This window comes from Diabrotica virgifera, chromosome 1, assembly GCF_917563875.1.
Source record: "Diabrotica virgifera virgifera chromosome 1, PGI_DIABVI_V3a".
Lineage (NCBI taxonomy): Eukaryota > Metazoa > Arthropoda > Insecta > Coleoptera > Chrysomelidae > Diabrotica > Diabrotica virgifera.
In genome coordinates this window covers 60,922,338-60,942,465 of record NC_065443.1, presented here as the reverse complement: position 1 = coordinate 60,942,465, position 20,128 = coordinate 60,922,338, and the positions used below count along the sequence as shown (strand labels likewise).

The window sequence follows — 20,128 nt, the reverse complement described above, 5'->3', positions numbered from 1 at the left end:
TAGTTGAAGTGAAGAATTCAGATGATTACAGAATGTTTATACAAAAGATTGCATTGTTATTTTACCTAGATTTGAATTTTATCTACATTGTAAATCATGACTCGGGAGTGCTCCTCGTAACATTCAACGTGTCTTGGTTTGTTTATTTCTAGTGCATCTTTATTGTGATTTTGGTATAGTTTCAAACATCACTCAATTCATTTCCCATTTTATTCCGTTTTGTCTAGAATTTTGGTTTATTATTAGTAGTATGATAAAATTGATCCAAATAATGGCATAACCCAGACATCCACAGTGAAAGTTTTCCTCCAACACCAAATTGTTCTATATGGTCCACATAATGTTCAGAAAAAAGTCACACCATTTTGAGCGTCGGGTTTGGGGGGAGAAATCGGTAAATTCGTAGTTTTTTATGTTTTTCGTCAATATTTCTAAAACTATGCGGTTTAGCATGAACAGCCTTCTATACAAAAATGTTCTACATTAAATTTGAAATAAAAAGGTCCTATGCATAATCCTTCTAAAATGAATGGTTCCAAAGTTACGGAGGTAGGTAATTGGTCCAAAAAAACGCTTACTCAGACATCCAAAGTAAAAGTTTTCCTCCAACATCAAATTGTTCTATAATATATAGTCCACATATTGTTCAGTAAAAAGTTACATCATTTTGAGCGTCCGGTTTGGGGGGGGGGGGCGAGATGGGGGGTAAATCGGTAAATTAGTAGTTTTTTTACGTTTTTCGTCAATAGTTCTAAAACTATGCTTTAGCGCAAACAATGTTCTATACAAAAATGTTATACATAAAATTTAAAACAAAAAAGGTCCTATACATAATTGTAATAAAATCAACGGTTCCAGAGTTACGGAGTGTGAAAAGTGGAGGTTTTCGATACTTTTTATATTATTTGGACAATTGATGATGATTTTGGGTGGTGAGGTTGACCTTTCTTCAAGGGCTCATCACTAACATACCATCGGCCACTGAAATAGCAAATTTTATTTACAAAAAAATTTCTTTCATCAGTAATATTATATATTTCCCAAACAATATAAAAAGTATGGCAAACCTCCACTTTTCACCCTCCGTAACTCTGGAACCGTTGATTTTATAACAATTATGTATTGGACCTTTTTTGTTTTAAATTTTATGTAGAAAATTTGTGTATAGAACATAATTTAATAATTTACGCTAAAGCATAGTTTTAGAAATATTGACGAAAAACGTAAAATAACTACTATAATTTACCGACTTCTCCCCCATCTCCCCCCAAACCGGACGCTCAAATTGGTGTAACTTTTTACTGAACAATATGTGGACCATATAGAAGACATTTGTCTTGGAGGAAAACTTTTACTTTGGATGTCTGGGTTAGGCCTTTATTTGGACCAATTATAATATACTATCTCTGTAACTTTGGAACCGTCCATTTTAGAAGGATTATGCATAGGGCCTTTTTTATTTCAAATTTAATGTAGAATATTTTTGTATAGAAGGTTGTACATGCTAAACTGCATGGTTTTAGAAATATTGACGAAAAACTTAAAAAAACTACTAATTTACCGACTTCTCCCCCATCTCCCCCCCAAACTGGACGCTCAAAATGTTGTTACTTTTTACTGAACCATATGTGGACCATATAGAACAATTTGGTGTTGGAGGAAAACTTTTACTTTGGATGTCTGGGTTAGGCCTTTATTTGGACCAATTATAATATAATACCTCCGTAACTTTGAAACCGTTCATTTTAGAAGGATTATGCATAGGGCCTTTTTTATTTAAAATTTAATGTAGAACATTTTCGTATGGAAGTTTGTTTATGCTAAATCGTATAGTTTTAGAAATATTGACGAAAAACGCAAAAAACTACGAATTTACCAATTTCTCCCCCCTCTCCCCCCCAAACCCGACACTCAAAATGGTGTGACTTTTTTCTGACATTATGTGGACGGTATAGAACAATTTGGTGTTGCAGGATAACTTTCACTTTGGATGTCTGGGTTTGGGTCTAGTTATATCATACTATAGGGATTACTTTTTTAATTTTATAATCAATTTTGGCAACAATTAAATTTGTTCCATACTACCCTGCCCAATTTTCCTACCCCTATTTTTTGGACAAAGTGGTATACGGAAATTCACGAATGAAATTAGCAGAGAGCATTTACTCTCAATTTCAATATTTGTATTTTTGTGTATCATAAAAACAAATGAAGACCTAGATACATCATCAATAAAATATCGAATAGAAAATTGACAATTCTGGGAAACGTTGCTACGGTAACCTTGCGACATAAACATTCAGCCATGCCTCATTTATTTTATTTAAAATGCTAAATGCTAAACCGAGGTCATCCATGTAAATATCAAAATATATATTAACAATTTATATTTACATCTATTAAAAACGTTATGTAATTTTATTTTACTATTTCTAAAAATAAATACCTAAGTACTATAAGTATTTGTTCTCTCCTGTTATTTGTTTAAAATGATAACATCGTTATGAACTGAAAATTGAATGAGTTAGCAGATTACAAATAGTCTAACTAAATAATAGTTATACTAACTAATTATTCAGATAGATAATAATCATGTACAGTCAAACAAATATGCTGTTAATAGCAGTTTATCATAGATAATGAGTATTTAGTGATATCGTAATCAAATAGATTCCTACCTAACGATAACATACTTATTTAATTCAAAGAAACTATGATTATCTGTGTTTAAAACATAGTTTTACTATTATTTTTTATTGATAATTCTTAAATTTGTCAACACTTAAACGATTTATGAATTATTATAATACAATAATTAAATAATGTGACATTGCATGTTAAGGTCCCTACGAAATAAACAAGACAAACTTGTTAAACTATTATTATTTTATACTATTATTTTAATGGAGACAAATAATATAATATTATAATAATTCAGTACAATTATAGACGACAAGGCTCAAAATTGTTAGAGGCCATCGTGTTCATCTCCTTGGTGGTAATCGTTTGTGACTTCACTTCTATGTGTTAAATTTTGTCAAAAAGCATGACAAACCGCAGGAATAAAGGGCAATAGTGGAATTAAGTCACTGTACTTTTTTCGTTTTATTTAGCTAATGCCTCGACAACTAATGGCCATTGGCATGGTAGGTACTGAATTTTTGCTGTTAGGTACCTAGTGTCATGTGTAGTGTGTGTGTTGAGTAAGTGTCTTGTTACTTTGCAAAGTCGACGTCATTGTCTTTGCAAAGAGACGCTAATTGTATCTGAACGCCTGCGGTCCCCCGGTGAGTACCCCCGGTGAGTACCGATCCCACAAGGACAGAAACTATTTTCATTTATCAATTTATAATAAACGAAAAATCTCTGACCCTGGTGAGATTCGAACTCACGCCCATTTCGGAGCTTTCGATCCAAAGGTAGGCGCTCTTACCACTGAGCCACAGAGGGGGTCACTGTACTTTTGTTTTGTGATTGAAAATAGGTTTATTGAGCCGATTTATTTGTGCTGTAAACGTTACTTGTTGCCTTCTATACCAGTGGCGGCTCGTCAGAGGAGGCAAGGGAGGCTTTCCCCATACATTTTTTACACACACTACACTGTTTTGTTTATCATGAATCGCGAAAACAACAAGCACTCTCACTATTATACAACGTGTAAATTCCATATTATCACTAAATATCCATACGCACGGAGCATTAGCATTAGCACGCATGGTCGCGTCTCAGTTTTATTATTATTGTAGGCAGGACCCTGAGGCACTACATAATTTTCGGACCCCTAACAAACATTTAATAGTAGGTACCTAATAATAATACCTTTTTTGAATGTATTAATTCACCGGAGGGACCGCAGACGTTCAGATACAATTAGCGTCTCTTTGCAAAGACAATGACGTCGACTTTGCAAAGTAACAAGACACTTACTCAACACACACACTACACATTACACTAGGTACCTAATTGGAAAAATCCATACAGTACCATCACCATGCCAATGGCCATTAGTTGTCGAGGCATTAGCTAAATAAAAAAAATATTTAATAGAAATATAGTTGCACAAGAAATTTTTATTAAAAATAAATAAAATGTATACTTAAACAATTAAACATTGTTTAACTGTTTGAAGTCCAACAACTACCGTGGAATTTCTCTACTACGTACAGCATAAAGTCCTCACGTAAGTATATTATAAACCAACGGCTCCAACCACTAGCCAAAAATATTATTGGAGAGTATCAGACGGGCTTCAGATGAGGAAGACCGACAAAGGATCAAATATTTACAGTCCAGCAGGTCTTGAGCAAATCATGGGAACACGACATTGATGTTCACAACGTGTTTGTAGACTTCAAGCAGGCATACGACTCAGTCAAAAGGAACAGACTATATTATATATTGGCTGAATTGGCATACCACACAAGCTAATTAGACTCATTAAACCCACAATGGATGAAACTCAGGCATGTGTAAGAGTACAAAACCACCGGATAGATTTTTCCAAATCTCGCAGGGATTGAAGCAGGGTGATAGGCTGGCCCCAACATTGTTTAACCTGGCACTGGAGTATGCGGTTGTTGGGCAAATGCAAACTGGACGAGGAAACCAACTGACCAACAGAACCGTTCAACTGGCCGCTTATGCTGGTGATATTAATATTTGTAGTAGAACATCAACAGGAGCACAGGAAACATAAGCAGAGTTAAAAACGCAAACGAAAAGGCTAGGTCTGGAAATTAACACAGAAAAAAAAAACAAAAATAATGATGCAGACGAAAAGAAATATAGTTCCACAAAACATTACACATGAAGATGACATTGAAACGGTTGGAAAGTTTACATAACTGGGAGTAGAAATATATGCCGACGGATCAGAAGAAGAGAAAAAGGGGAAACACGGAAGAGAATACCGCAGGCAAATGGAGCTTATATTGCCCTCTCCCATATATTTCGGTCTAAAAGTGTCAACTGAAGTACAAAAAAGAGAATCTATAAAACCTTAATTCGACCAACAGAATGCTATGGAAGTGAAGCATAGGTCCTGAAAGAAACATCCAAAAACAAACTCGACACATTCGAAAGGAAAGTACTGAGGAGAATATTAGGACCTGTGAGGAAAAACGGAATCTTCAGAATTCGATACAACAACGAGCTTTATCAACTTTATAAGGAAACACCCATGTCAGACTCCATTAGAATACAAAGATTGCAATGGGCCGGACATGTGATAAGAATGGGAGAGGATAGGCTACCAAAAAGAGCACTGAACGCTACAATGCAGGGAAAGAGACCGGTTGGAAAGCCAAGAAAGCGCTGGGAAGACACAGTAAACAGCGACGCACAAGCCTTTTTAGAAGTCCGTGTATGGAGAAGAGCAGCGACAGATAAACAAGGGTAGAGGCAAAAAATAAAGGAGGCCCAAGGGTAAATTTGGGCTGTAGTTCCGTAGAAGAAGAAGTACAGGATGGAAGGACGAACTTCCTTTTTGTGCAATGTTGTGGGGTGTAAAATATGATAATATGCCATCTCTCTGTGCCTGTCGTTCCTGTTCTCTTAATTTTTGCTTTTTTCGTTTTTCACTGCCACTTAAATATTTGTAACTCATGGTAATAACAAAACGATTACTTAATTAAGAAAAATAAGTGTTAAAAGAAATTTAATAAAACGACTAACGGAATACCTTTTATAGGTTTTCAGAAAACGGCATTAAACATCAAACTAAATATTAAAAGTGCATTTCGAATAAATATTATGACAATACGTGCCGATACCTCTTGTCATGGACCTATAAATAAAGATATAAAGAATGCCTCTTATTATAAATAAATATAGAATGCCTATAATATAGAAATATATAATATGCTATAAATAAAGAATGCCTCTTGTTAATCCTACCTCTTGTTAATACTTCGGAGTGGTGTCTAAATTTTGCTTATTGTTATTGCTACCGACAAGGCAATCTACCTACTCTTAGTGCAGTTTTATGATAAGAACGGTTTATGGTTTATGAATATACTCTAACCTAATTTGTTATCATTTATCACTTATCCTGTTCGTAAAATGAAATAATTTTGAAAATTTATTTTGTTTTTTCAATAAAAATATTCTTTAAGTGATCTTTTCGGGCCCCATTAAAATGCGGGCCCGAGGCAGGGGCCTCACCCTAGTGGTAAAATAGGCCCTGCAAATAAACGACACAAACTTTGGTATTAAACCTTTACAATTACACTAACTATTTTTAAAATGATATGATATCATGAAATTATTAATTATGATGATATTATGAAATGTAAATAAAAAATGGTCAAAAAATGGGGACTTACATTACATTTCTTGGCGCATTTTTTGCTAGTGCAAATTTGTCTAGATATTTTACAGTTAGGTATAGTCTCCCATATTGTAAAAATCACGAGCCGCCACTGTTCTATACCTCATGAAATCCACCTCATACATATTTTTATCATTGAAATCGGTTTTATAAAAAAGCTTTCCAATGTGTTGGACTTGTAGGAAAACACATGTTGACAGCAGAACAAGCTCTTTGTTAACATTATTTTTTGTACTTACAAAAGGAGGATTAGGTGACGGTTTCTTATCTAACAGCATTTTTTGAAGTTTTTGAAATCTGCAAGTTCATGCTGATGTTTGCCTAACTAGGCTCTTGCCAGTCCCATGGTGTTAAAATGGTCAAATTTTAGAGTTTCTTTCATTTTCTCTCGATTAAAGCCTGAACACTGTCTGCTTCGATATGTATGTGCCCTTTCACTAAAAACTTTTTTGTGATTGTCTTTATTTGAAAGGGTACGTAGGCAGTATCCAAAAGTAGCACTTATATTTTTATTTGGGCTATAACAGTTTCTGATTCACAGAGTGATGTCCTCTACTTGACTCTTGACTACCTGGAATTGTATTGTCAGCCCATTTTCAAATTGACGGGACAATTTTTTTATTTACACCGCATGCCCCTTTCAATTCGTCCCACATCATACATTGTACAGAGGAGTCACCTGCATCATATACATAATGTAAACAATATCTGCGTATAACCACTCTTTTACTTTTAGTTTTGTCCACTTGTCTTTAATTATTGCATTCATCAATGTACAATTGATGCATCATTTTTATTGTAAGTTCTGTTCCCAGATAATTTCTATCGCTCCTTTCTCTGGAATAATGACTCTCGTACGTTGGGAAGGAATTGATAATGTATAAGTTAATGTTATGTTATGTTATGTTATGTCTTCGGTAATACTTTTATTTATTGGCCTATGTCTACCTCTTTGATCAGCTTTTATTAAACCTCCCGGCTCAATATTTTTCAACATATTCACTACTACTAAATTAGATTTACAAAGTTTGTTTGAAAACATAACCTTACACTCCTTCAATCGCTGATTGTTCACTGTAAAATGGTAGTGTAGTTTATTATTTTTAAGCACTATGTCCAGATGGTAAATAACAGTGCGCACATTTAGTAGAGGTAAGCAACACCAAGTCCACATGGTGTTGTTTACCTCTGACTGGAAGTGGACGTGGTGTCTCTTAAAAAGTCGGTAACTTTCCGTGAAATTGTCTCTGGACATAGTGTGGTTTACCTCTGTGTAGAGCTATTCAAAAGTGTAATAATCCCAATTTCGATAAAAATGGACATAGTGTCCTTTACCTCCGGGGTACAGATATAACCAATTATAGTTGTAGAACTATTGTTTTCCATATTTATACATCATAAAATTGCTTTCAGTGAGTGATGTTGATTGCTATTTTTTTATTACAACCATTAGTTATTTTAAACTTGATGTCACGTTAGTTTAAAGCTTGAGTATTCATACATAATATAAATATTATATATATATCATCATATAATCATTATAAAGCATTACAATCCCTAGATATTATAGTTAACACCGTGGCTCAAAATCCTATTCTTGGGTGAGGTGGATTACTCCTCTATGCCATTTATAACTTGCTGTGCGTCTTTGCTACTGCCGTGACTCTTTTCCATATCTACCTGTCCTTGCACTGAAGTTTCCAGTCTTTAACATTCATTTCTCTGATATCTTTTTCTACATCGTCCAGCCATCTTCTTCTATGCCTTCCTCTACACCTGGGCCATAGTAGGCTCTCCTTCTCAACATATCTGAGTGTGGGCGTCTTTGAATATGTCCTATCCATTCTAAGCGAAGAGATTTTATGTATATCTGACTATATTTTTCTCCTTTAATTCTTCTGCACCCACTAATGTGGGAAATAAAGAATACAACTTCGAAATTTTTATAAGTAGGTAAAACCACACCTTTTGAATATTTGCTATCCGGGATTTCCTGGGTACAAGTTTTCGGTGGTTAAAACATATTGTCAATGCATTATACCCGGGATTGCTTAGGAATTTGCTCGGGAAAGTTACTCGGTCGGATTTATGAAAGTAGAAATTATTTTTAAAAATTATTTTTAAAATTAAAAATTAAAACAAACGACACCACTACGGCCAACATACCAACACCAGGAGGAATCAGGCAGGGTGACAGCCTCAGTCCATTTCTATTCAATATGCTAATGGATGAAATAATAGAAGATGTGGAAACGCTACAACTAGGATACAGGCTCGGCCACAGTAGAATCAGTATCAGTATAGAGTATAGTGTGCTATGCGGATGATGCAGCTCTGATTGCAGAGGACGAGGATGACCTACAAAGACAACTTTATCGATTCTATCAAGCATGTCGACGACTCAACATGAACATATCCACGCAGAAAACAAAATGCATTACCATTGCGAAATAAAATATCCTATGGCATTTTTGCCGGGCAGATCCTTTCGGACAGGTTCCGGCGCCATTTACATTTTTAACCCTGTTTCAAGTAACTAGTGTCGATGTTAACACTAGCCCAGGGGGACCGACGGCTTAACGTACTCTCCGAGGCACGGTGAACAGCTCGTATCATTTTTAGAAATGAAAAATGGATTGTCTGTGCTGGGGCTCGAACCCAGGCGCTCTGGCTTATGAGAGCAGTTGTCATGCCGTTGCGCTACGGCTGTTCACATTTGCGAAAGACCCAATTAGATGCAAGCTCGTGGTAGAGGGGAAACCCATAGAACAGCCAAACCAGTTCAAATATCTAGGTGTATAGTTATCAAGTTATCATGACCCAGCCAGAGACCTAAGAAGACAAATTAACAAGGCCGCTGTCTTGTCCGGATGTTTGAGAGATGTGGTCTGGAATAACGCAGCAAAGTTAGAATTTATAAAACTTGCATCAGACCTGTTATGACCTATGGCATTGAATCAAAAGAAGACACCAATAAAACCAAAAGCATGCTACAAACAGCCGAAATGAAGACACTAAGAGCAATAGCAGGGAAGACAAGAAGAGATAAGAACATCATCAGGGAACAATGTGGCATGCAAGATGTAGTCAGATGGGGCAGGCAAAGACGAAGAGAATGGTTCAGTCATGCAAAAAGAATGGAGGAGCACAGATTACCAAGAATTGCTCTAGAAGGAAAACCAGCAGGCAAGCGTCCACCGGGGAGACCACCAAAAAGATGGAGAGATAGCTGGCAGTCTACCTCTCAAGAAATACTTCAACGACGGAATTAACAGATCGACAGATCTACAATAAACAAGTATAAGAAGAAGAAGAGGAGAAGAAATTATTTTGCGGATGATGAATGACACGTTTTTAAGTAAATAGGTAAATGATTTACTAAAAAGTCTAAATAAATCTCTCTGGATACCGTTTCCTCGGAGAAGAAAGGGCCCATTACATAATTACCTAAAATACTACCTGAAACCTTTAAAGACCACCTAGTTTGACTCTACGTAGTTATGTGGTACGGATTTGTTGTGGAGTAATAGTACTTTTCAACGCTTCTCATTTGTTTCGAGCTTCTGTCATATATCGTATATTACTATTATATACGGATTATACGACATATGACAGAAGCTCGAAACAAATGAGAAGCGTTGAAAAGTACTATAGTAGTCTGGGCAGATTATCGAAGAATAGGCCATTTTTGCAAAAAGTTATTTACCAGCAATTTTATTGCTGGAATCGCATCTTATGATTGTATATATTAATAATATAGGTATGCAAAGTCCGCAGATAGTGTGCTACTTTTTTTTATAAACAAAATGGCGCCCGAAAATCATGTTTTTTTCAATTCTTGCTCTATAACTCCAAAGATTTTAACTTTACACCAAAAACAACCAAATAAAAATTCACCGTAATTACATTCTGCATAGAGACGTGTTTTTCCCGATTTACTTCGACGAAAATTTTCCCCGGAAAATGCGGGGTTTCCAACAAAATCTTTAATTTTCAACTAAAATTTTAGATAAGTAATTTTTTATCAATAATTAAATAACTTGGTGATATGAAAGCCCTTTTCGTATAGATTATAATTCCAGAAGCCGATGGAAATTGAATAAACAGTTTAGCAACAATTGAATTGTTAATTAAAAATTTACGGTCGCTATAATAACCACAATAATTATGATGCATAAGAACAACTATGATTTTTGTATAAAACGACACTGTACCTATCTAATGTACTTTACAGAATTGAAATTGGACTATTTAAGCGGCCGGCCTCAGGAATATTTTAAAATTATAAACAATTTTTTGGCTTATAAACAAATAGAACATCTCGGTAAATATTAAATTAAATTAAATTATGAAAACGGCATTGGAAAATAACGCTTTTAAAAGAAAAACCGTTTAATTGTGATGAGTGGTTCCTGAGATACAACCAGTCAAAGTTGACCGGCATTTACGGCAGAGATATAAAAATAGGATCATAATTTTCAAACCATCAACTTTTTATTTCGGTCCTCTTTCTTCACACCAATTTTCATATCTTTAAAATACTCATAACATATATTATTATAATAAAAACTATGGATATTACGATTGAAAATTGCCAAAAATAGCAAAATTCCAATCAAAAATCAGGTTGGAGAAAATGTAATCTTAAAGTTAAAATCGGTGTACGTTAACAAAATGCATTTTCTCGGCTTCCCATGGAGCAATTTTCTTCATTCTGTTTTTGTTCCCAAGTAACTCGAGTAGAGCCATCTAACTAACGCATTATTAAATGTCAAACTTGCTTTTGTTTTGTTATAATAGATTAATTTATTTATATGAAAAGAAAACTACATATTTTTTCCAGTTGTAGACTTTTTTTAGATAAATGTACCTTTCAAGTGTACCTTTTAACGTTAAGCATTGTCTCATTTGAAAGCTGTATAATTATTTAAACAATCTTTATTTAAACAAATTTAAAAAATGTGTTATAATAAATAAATTAATTTATTATAACAAAACAAAAGCAACTTTGACATTTAATAATGCGTTAGTTAGATGGCTCTACTCGAGTTACTTGGGAACAAAAAAATAATGAAGAAAATTGCTCAATGGGAAGCCGAGAAAATGCATTTTTTAAACGTCGTACACCGATTTTGAAGTTTGAGATTACATTTTCACCAACCTAATTTTTGATTGGAATTTTGCTATTTTTGGCAATTTTAACTCGTAATATCGATAGTTTTTATTATAATATTATATGTTATGAGCATTTTAAAGATATGAAAATTGGTGAGAAGAAAGAGGACCGAAATAAAAAGGTGACGGTTCGAAAATTATGGTCCTATTGTTTATATCTTTGCCGTAAATGCCGGTCAACTTTGACCGGTTGTATCTCAGAAACCGCTCATTACAAAAACGTTTTTTCTTTTAAAAGAAGCGTCTTGCCGCTTTTTTTCCAATACCGTTTTCATGATTTAATTTAATTCAATATTTCCCGAGATATTCTATTTGTTTATAAGCTAAAAAATTGTTTATAATTTTAAAATATTCCTGAGGCCGCTTAAATAGTCCAATTTCAATTCTGTAAAGTACATTACATATGTATAGTGTCTTTTTATACAAAAATTATAGTTATTCTTATATTTCGTAATTATTGTGGTTATTATAGCGACCGTAAATTTTTAATTAACAATTCAATTGTTGCTAAACTGTTCATTCAATTTCCATCTGTTTCAGGAATTATAATCTATACGAAAAGGGCTTTCATATCACCAAGTTATTTAATTATTAATAAACAATTACTTATCTAAAATTTTAGTTGAAAATTAAACATTTTTTTTTGGAAAAACTCGCATTTTCTGGGGAAAATTTTCGTCGAAGTAAATCGGAAAAAACAAGTCTCTATGCAGAATTTAATTTTTATTTGGGTGTTTTTAGTGTAAAGTTAAAATCTTTGGAGTTATAGAGCAAAAATTGAAAAAAACACGATTTTCGGGCGCCATTTTGTTTATAAAAATAGTAGTACACTATCTGCGGACTTAACATACCTATATTATTAATATATACAATCATAAGATTCGATTCCAGCAATAAACTTGCTGGTAAATAACTTTTTCCACCTACCTCTACCGAAAGTATACTTTTCCGGACCTGATTGTATGGAGCAAAGTTGTACTTTTCATCCCTAGGGAGGAAAATATTTTTCCTTCCTAGGGACGAAAAGTAAAAGTGACGTCATGGTATTTCATTCATGAAATGTAACTTATTGACGCCCTGTACAATATCTATTTTCTATTACGTAAGTTTCTATACATTTTACAGTAAATTGTTATTTTGATTTAACAATGTTTACATTATTAATTTGACTTATATTTGACAGTTGACAGTTATATTGTACGTACTTGTTAGTTTTAGTTCTAATAAATTTTGTTGGTTAGTTACATAAATAAATTAAGTAAAAATGAAAAAATGACTTGTTATTTGAGGAAGGTGGAAAAACCATATGTATAACATGGGAGTAAAATGCCTTTTCCTCCCTTGAATGATTACTCTTCATTCTCGGGAGGAAAAGTAGCACTTTCCTCCCTTGTTATACAAATAGCTATTCCTTGTATTTGCTAATTAGCCCAGAATATAGTGGAAGATATGCCGATTGACTCATCCGTTTTTGGAAAACGTTGCTTCATCTCCGTATAAAACAAAATCGAAAAGATTTCTTTGTACAATAATTTTTGTTGTGGCCATTCACATAAAGCTACCCATCATTGGCAGTTAAGTGTGGCTGAATGTGGTATGGGTGCATGTGGTGTCTCGATAGACTTTTCTGAATAGATCCGTAACTAATGTCTTGCTCCCTTGAAATATTTCGGACAGTTGTATGAGAATACCTCCTCTGTAACGGCCAGTAAAAAGTTTAATGGATGTTTCTTCTGTTGCAACCGTTGTGTTTTTTTAGTCTTATATAACACTGAACCATTACGGTTGAATATATAGATCCATTGCATTTTGAAAAGCTTTCGTATTCAGTTGCCGCCGATCTGGATTTCGCTCATACACGACACATTTTTTATTTTATTTTTATGTTATTGAATGGTTAATTTGAATGATTAAAATAGAACTTACCCAATAAAAAGTTGACAGTAAACCACGAAAACACTCCTTCATCAGTACCGTCCATAATTTCTACAGCATTTTCATTTGTCAAAAATGGCATCGTTTTGAACACATCTTTCACCGATTCCAGTAACTTTTCTGCTTGATGGAGAGGCAGCATCCTCAATCCTGCCGTTGCTTTTAAGACTAGGGGCGTTTTGGACCAATACTCGTCAGGAATCTCCTGTTTGGCGTGCTCTAAAAGTTTGGCTATAGTTTGAGCACCCTGAAAATTAATGTTATTATGTTAATTATATTAATTAGGTAAGATATTAAACATACAAAATATAACAATGTATTATATATAAAATACCAGAAAACTGCTTTTTACAGGTAAAAGGGGCTGACAAAAGAAGGTTACTAAGAACTGTTAAAGAATAACTAGAAAAATAAGACAAACAAAAATAGCCAAAATGCGTAAGTAAGCAGGAACTAAATGAAGGAACCTAAAGAAAGGAACTAAATGAAATTCGATAAATGGTAGACTAAACTAAGAGACACACCATGGATAACGAAGAAAATAAATTAAAATAGTTATAAGAAATTTGTCGACATATTTAGTGAGAACATCAACTAAAACCCTTAGTTAATGAGTTGTTAAATCTTAATAGTCTAAGATCCAAATATAGGTCGAGCTGCACCCATCTTCTTTCCGGATGAAACATTTTTTTATTAAATTTAATACATAGACAAAAAGGACTTGCATGGGTTGCCTATCAAAATCGTGTCATAGCTATCCTTAACCCGGCACCTGCCACGTGGCTTTGCAAGGCGTCAACTGCCACGTGGGGTGCTCACAGCACCCCTTAAAAATTTTCTGTGATCTACTTGTTTATAAACAAAATAATGTGTTGAGTTACACAAGTCTATAAAAAAGAACATGATTTATTAACTTATTAGCTACCTACTAATATATTATAAAAGTTAAAAAATAAAATTAAAAAGGTGTTATAAGCTAATTAGCAGGTACCAACCCATAATAAATTAAGTGAAGTAAAATATCTAAAAAATTAAGATTTATTGAGTATAGAGACTATATTAATAATTTAAATAAGTTTTTACAATAAAAAAATGTAAATCTGACCTGTTTATAAAAAACACAAAAAAATTTATAACTTAAACACCCCGATTCGACTTCAGAGATACAAGTTCAGAATGACACTAAATAACCACTACAAATGCAAACAGATCTATGCTATATAATATTATAGAAAGCTACTATGACGCACAGCACGGTTATCCGGCTCGAAGGACCATGTATAAATTTCGTGGGGCTTAGTGGAGGATGTTCTTCAGAGAGAATGGAAACACCAAATAGTAATGCGAGAATTTATTAATGAGACCTACACTAAGGGTGGTTACCCCGGAAGAACTTTGAGTAACGACTTATGACTTATTCGCGTTTCAGTTGAAGACTCTAATGATACTACATAGTGATTGAAGTTAAAGGCACCTCTGGCCTGGTTGAAGTGATTCTTGAGAATGATTCTAAAATGTGTATTATTTCTCAGCGGTGGCACTTAGTATTGGTGTCAAGCCACGCGCTGAGTATATTTACAAATATTGAGAACAAAGAAATATATTTGATCATCAAATTAAATAATGCAATTGCCCGAATTATTGTTTACAATTTACAATTCGTGAACTAAATTAGAAACCCGTACATGTATTATACCATAACAAATTGGCTCATGTGATATACGGGGTGATAAAAATATACTGTTCAATATCGGATATGAATAATGAATGTTTGATATTGGACAACAAACTTGAAATACCAAATATTTGATGAAAATGTGTTATGGGGTGCTGGTAACACCCCACGTGACAAGTGCCGGGTTAAGGGGGGGGGGGCGTACCGGTTGAAATCAATATTTCAAGCAAATTTTTTTCTAAGTATGGTAGAAAGACACCTCAAAATATAATGAATTTTGCGGTGGACATCAGATCAGAACTCATCATTAGATCATGGTAAACAAAAAGTTCAAAAATATTTTATTAGCTTATGAGTTTCTTGAGGTAACGCTGTCGAAGTTTTAGTTTTATCGACTTTTGACTTTTTGATATCACTCAAAAGTCAAAACAACGATTTTTTTTGCAAAAAAGGGTGAAAATCAACATATTTATTATTGTTAAACAAAAAATAAGCATAAACAAAAAATATCTCGACAGCGCTTCCTCAAGGAATGTCTAATATTATATACAAAATTCCAGGTGGGTCGGTCAAGTAGTTTTTGAATTACAATGTCTACAGCCTTTGAAAAAAGCTGTTTTGAGGAAAACGCATTTAAAGAGTATTGTCAACTTTTATTTTCAATTTCTTTTTTGTCTGTCAAATCGTAAATTGATGACACCGGAATATGCTTTTGAATCACGAAGTAATTTGCAAAAGAAAATGAGAACAGCTGTTGACCGTTATTCTCTGCGTTCAAGCGCGCTGGTGCGAACATGCTGCAAAGCGAGTCGAAGATAGGGATATTCAACACTACCTCCCTACCTTCGACTCGCTTTGTAGCAAGTTCGCGACAGAGCGCTTGAGCGTAGTGAAAAACCGTCAACAGCTGTTCTCATTTTCTTTTGTAACTTACTCCCCGATTCAAAACCATATTTCGGTGTACATCACTTTACAATTTGACAGATAAAAAAAATTGAAAATAAAAGTTGACAATACTTTAAACGCGTTTTCCTCAAAACTGCTTTTTCAAAAGCTGTAGACATTGTAACTCAAAAACTACTTGACCGGCCCAACTGGAATTTTGTATATATTTTCTTTAGACATTCCTTGACGTAATGCTGTCGAGATATTTTTTGTTTTATGCTTATTTTTTGTTTACCAATAATAAATATATTGATTTTCACCCTTTTTGCAAAAAAAAATCGTTGTTTTGACTTCTGAGTGATATAAAAAGTCAAAAGTAGATAAAACTAAAAAAACTCGACAGCATTACCTCGAGAAACTCATAAGCTAATAAAATATTTTTTGTTTGCCATGATCCAATGATAAGTATAAGAAAAAGGCTAAGACATTGTTCGGAAAAAATACTGGGGGAATACCAGGCAGGTTTTAGAAACAACAGATCAACGACTGACCAAATATTTGCCTTAAAAGAAATACAGACTACCTGTTACGAACATAAAACAGTACTACAGGCTTTGTTCATAGACTTTAAGCAGGCTTACGACACAGTAAATAGACAGCAGATGTACGAACTGATGAAAGAATTGGGGATACCAAGTAAAATTGTCAGGATGATAAAGATGACGATGGAAAACACAACAAACGAAATAGCTTGGAAAGGGTATACATCCAAAAAGTTTGAAACCAAGGAAGATTACGACAAGCAGACCCACTATCAACAATGGCATTCAATCTAACATTGGAAGGAATAATCAGGAAAAGCAGAATAAACATGCAAGAAACGATATTTAAAAACGGCCACCAATGCATAGCATTTGCAGATGATCTGACGCTATTAGCAACAAGCAAAAAAGAACTACAAAAGTTAATGAAAAACATAATAACAGAAGCCAAAAAATTCGGACTTAAAATAAATGAAGAAAAGACAAAATATATGATAATGGGAGAGATCCAAAAAGAAAAAGAGAATAACATCATAGTACAAATAGATGGAGACAAAACATACTCGTTTAAAAGAGCCAAAGAAATTATTTACCTGGGAGCCAAAATAGATGAAAATGGTCATGAAGAAGGGGAGATAAAGGCAAGAATAGCTAAAGGAAATAAAAAATATGGAGCATTACGCACATTATTGAAATCCAAATACGTATCAAGAAAAACAAAAATAAGAATTTATAAGACTGTTATCAGACCTACAGTAACATACGCAAGCGAAACATGGGTGCTCAAAAAGTCAGAAACAGACCTGTTAGAAAGATGGGAGAGAAAAATGCAAAGAGCAATATATGGAGGTGTGAAAATAGAAGGTCAGTGGAGAAGAAGAACCAATAAAGAATTGGAAGAACTATATCAAGAGCCAACGATTACGACGACGATCAAAGCACAGAGAATACGATACTTGGGGCACATAGAGAGAATGGGAAGTAAACGAATGCCAAAGATGGTACTTTCACGAAGACCAATACAAAAGAGGAGGAAAGGCAGGCCAAGGAAAAGATGGAAGGACAGTGTATATGAAGACTTGAAGAAAAGTAACATTGAGAGATGGAAAGAAATAGCATTGGACAGAAGGAGATGGAGAGAGGTTGTGAAGGAGTGTATAAAAAGACTGAAGTGTATTTAAATAAAATTTATAAGTTATGTAAGTTATATTAAGTTATTTACTATATTATTTATGTAATCAGAAATGTAAAAATTTTAGCCCTAGGCCTACAAGGCCTGTTGCGCTTAATAAATAAATGATCCAATGATGAGTTCTGATGTCCACCGCAAAACTCATTGTTTTTTGAGGCGTCTTTAAAAATTTGCCACCGTTGGCTTATTTTTCAATATTTTTCCTTGAATCTTTTCTTGAATAATATCTATGAATTGTACTGAATGTGTTTATTTAATTTAAAAATAAAATAATTCTACCATACTTTCAAAAAAAAAATGTGCTTGAAATATTGATTTCAACCCCTACGCTCCCCCCTTAAGGATAGCTGTGACACGATTTTGATAGGCAACCCATGCAAGTCGTATTTGTCTATGTACAAAATTTAATTAAAAAAATGTTTCATCCGGAAAGCAGATGGGTGCAGGTCGACCTATATTCGGATCCCGTATACTATAATCAGAGTTTCTTAATAAGAGTAAAAGAACCTCTCCCTATATTCATTCTTATTAAAAATATTCTAAATGCGAATACAGGGAAAAATGATTTACTTAAGCATACTTAAGATAAAACAGAGAACATACTTGAAGAAAAAAAGATATTTTATAAAAGACAGACTGAAGTATATCGAAAAGAAAAGATGTCAGAAGAACAAATTTCAGTAGAGAAAAATAAGTGTGGAAAAAAATGTCGAAAAAAAGAACATTTTCTAGAATACATATAACGAAGAAGTGGAAGTTTAATATTTATGAAACTATGATAAAAAACATGCAATTATAACCTCAGCAAAGATAGAAACGTGGCAGCAAAAGGAAAGAAACAGAAGATAGGAACCACGAAATGAATGCAATGAGGTAAACACTGAGCAGTTTTAGGACTAATATACAGTATGTCCCTGTAAGTTGTATCCATATGGAAAACTTTTTTATTATTAATTTTACGAAAAAAAGTGATTCTTTATAAAAAGCTCTGCATGGTCCAAAACCTACGATTTAATCATCAAATATCAAATTTTTTGAATATTATACGAGGTATGTCAAAAAGTTTGAATTTCACTCAAGAGTAAAGTAGCTTTATTTTTCGTAATATTGGAAATGGCTATTATGAAAAGTTGTTTGAAATTAAAAACTATATTCTAATATGTAATTACATCCTTCTAATTGAAAAAAAATTTTTTTTGAGAAATTATGGATAACTATCATTATTTTTTCAGTTATTTCAATTCTGATAACTCTTTTATTATTAATTTCACGAAAAAAAGTGATTCTTAATAAAAAGTTCTGGATGGTCTAAAATAAAACTTAAAATACAATCATCTTATATCAAATTTTATCAATTTTATACGAGGTATGTCAAAAAAGATAAATTTAGATCAAAAGTAAAGTACCTTTATAGTTCAGAATATTTCAATTAGAAGGATGTAATTACATATACTGAAACATAGATTTTAATTCTAAATAACTTAATAACAATTTTCGATATTGTGAAAAATAAACATATTTTACTCTTGAGCGAAATTCATATTTTTTGACATACCTCGTAAAAAATTGATAAAATTTGACAAAAGATGGTTGTATTTTAGATTTTAGACCATGCAGAACTTTTTATTAAGAATCACTTTTTTTCGTAAAATTAATAATAAAACAGTTATCTGAATTAAAATAACTGAAAATAATGTTAGTTATCCATAATTTTTCAAAAAAAAAAATTTTAATTAGAAGGATGTAATTGCATACTAGAATACAGTTTTTAATTCCAAACAACTTTTCATAATAGCAATTTTCAATATTGTGAAAAATAAAGCTACTTTACTCTTGAGTGAAATTCAAACTTTTTGACATACCTCGTATAATATTCAAAAAATTTGATATTCGATGGTTAAATCGTAGGTTTTGGACCATGCAGAGCTTTTTATAAAGAATAACTTTTTTTCGTAAAATTAATAATAAAAAAGTTTTCCATATGGATACAACTTACAGGGACATACTGTAGAATAGGTAGTGGACAATATACAAATAAAGCAGCTCATATGGTACCGACATTTAAAATGAATTGAAAACCAAAAATCCCCCAAAACAAATTCTTATATAGACACCTATAGCAGAAAGAAGAGAGCAAGACCGAAAAAATAAGGATGATGGAATATGAAAAGATGGAGGGAATAAGAAAGTCAATGAGCTCAAAGAACTTGGAGTGGAGAAGGACAATGGATAACAGGCACGAATTGAGTATTATACAATGTCGAAAGATGTTCTAAACCTATTATATATTTATATGATTTACTTACATTTTTGGGTTCTTTAGCAAATGAAGACAGCCCCGGTTTTGTATATTCAAATAGTTCCTTATCTAATATTAAATGATTTCCTAAAATATA

At 33.2% G+C, this 20,128-nt stretch overlaps 1 protein-coding gene across 2 annotated transcripts in view; it reads right to left on the bottom strand.

The window, feature by feature from the left end:
- The window catches only part of LOC114335022 (nucleoside diphosphate phosphatase ENTPD5), a 63,455-nt gene that overhangs the window by 27,234 nt on the left and 16,093 nt on the right, over window positions 1–20,128 (bottom strand). For both annotated transcript variants that reach the window (XM_050656699.1, XM_050656705.1), the window contains exons 4-5: window positions 20,039–20,118; window positions 13,430–13,685 (exon numbers count right to left, since the gene is read on the bottom strand). In XM_050656699.1, coding sequence (XP_050512656.1) covers window positions 13,430–13,685; window positions 20,039–20,118 — 336 coding nt within the window. The remainder of the gene's footprint in view (window positions 1–13,429; window positions 13,686–20,038; window positions 20,119–20,128) is intronic.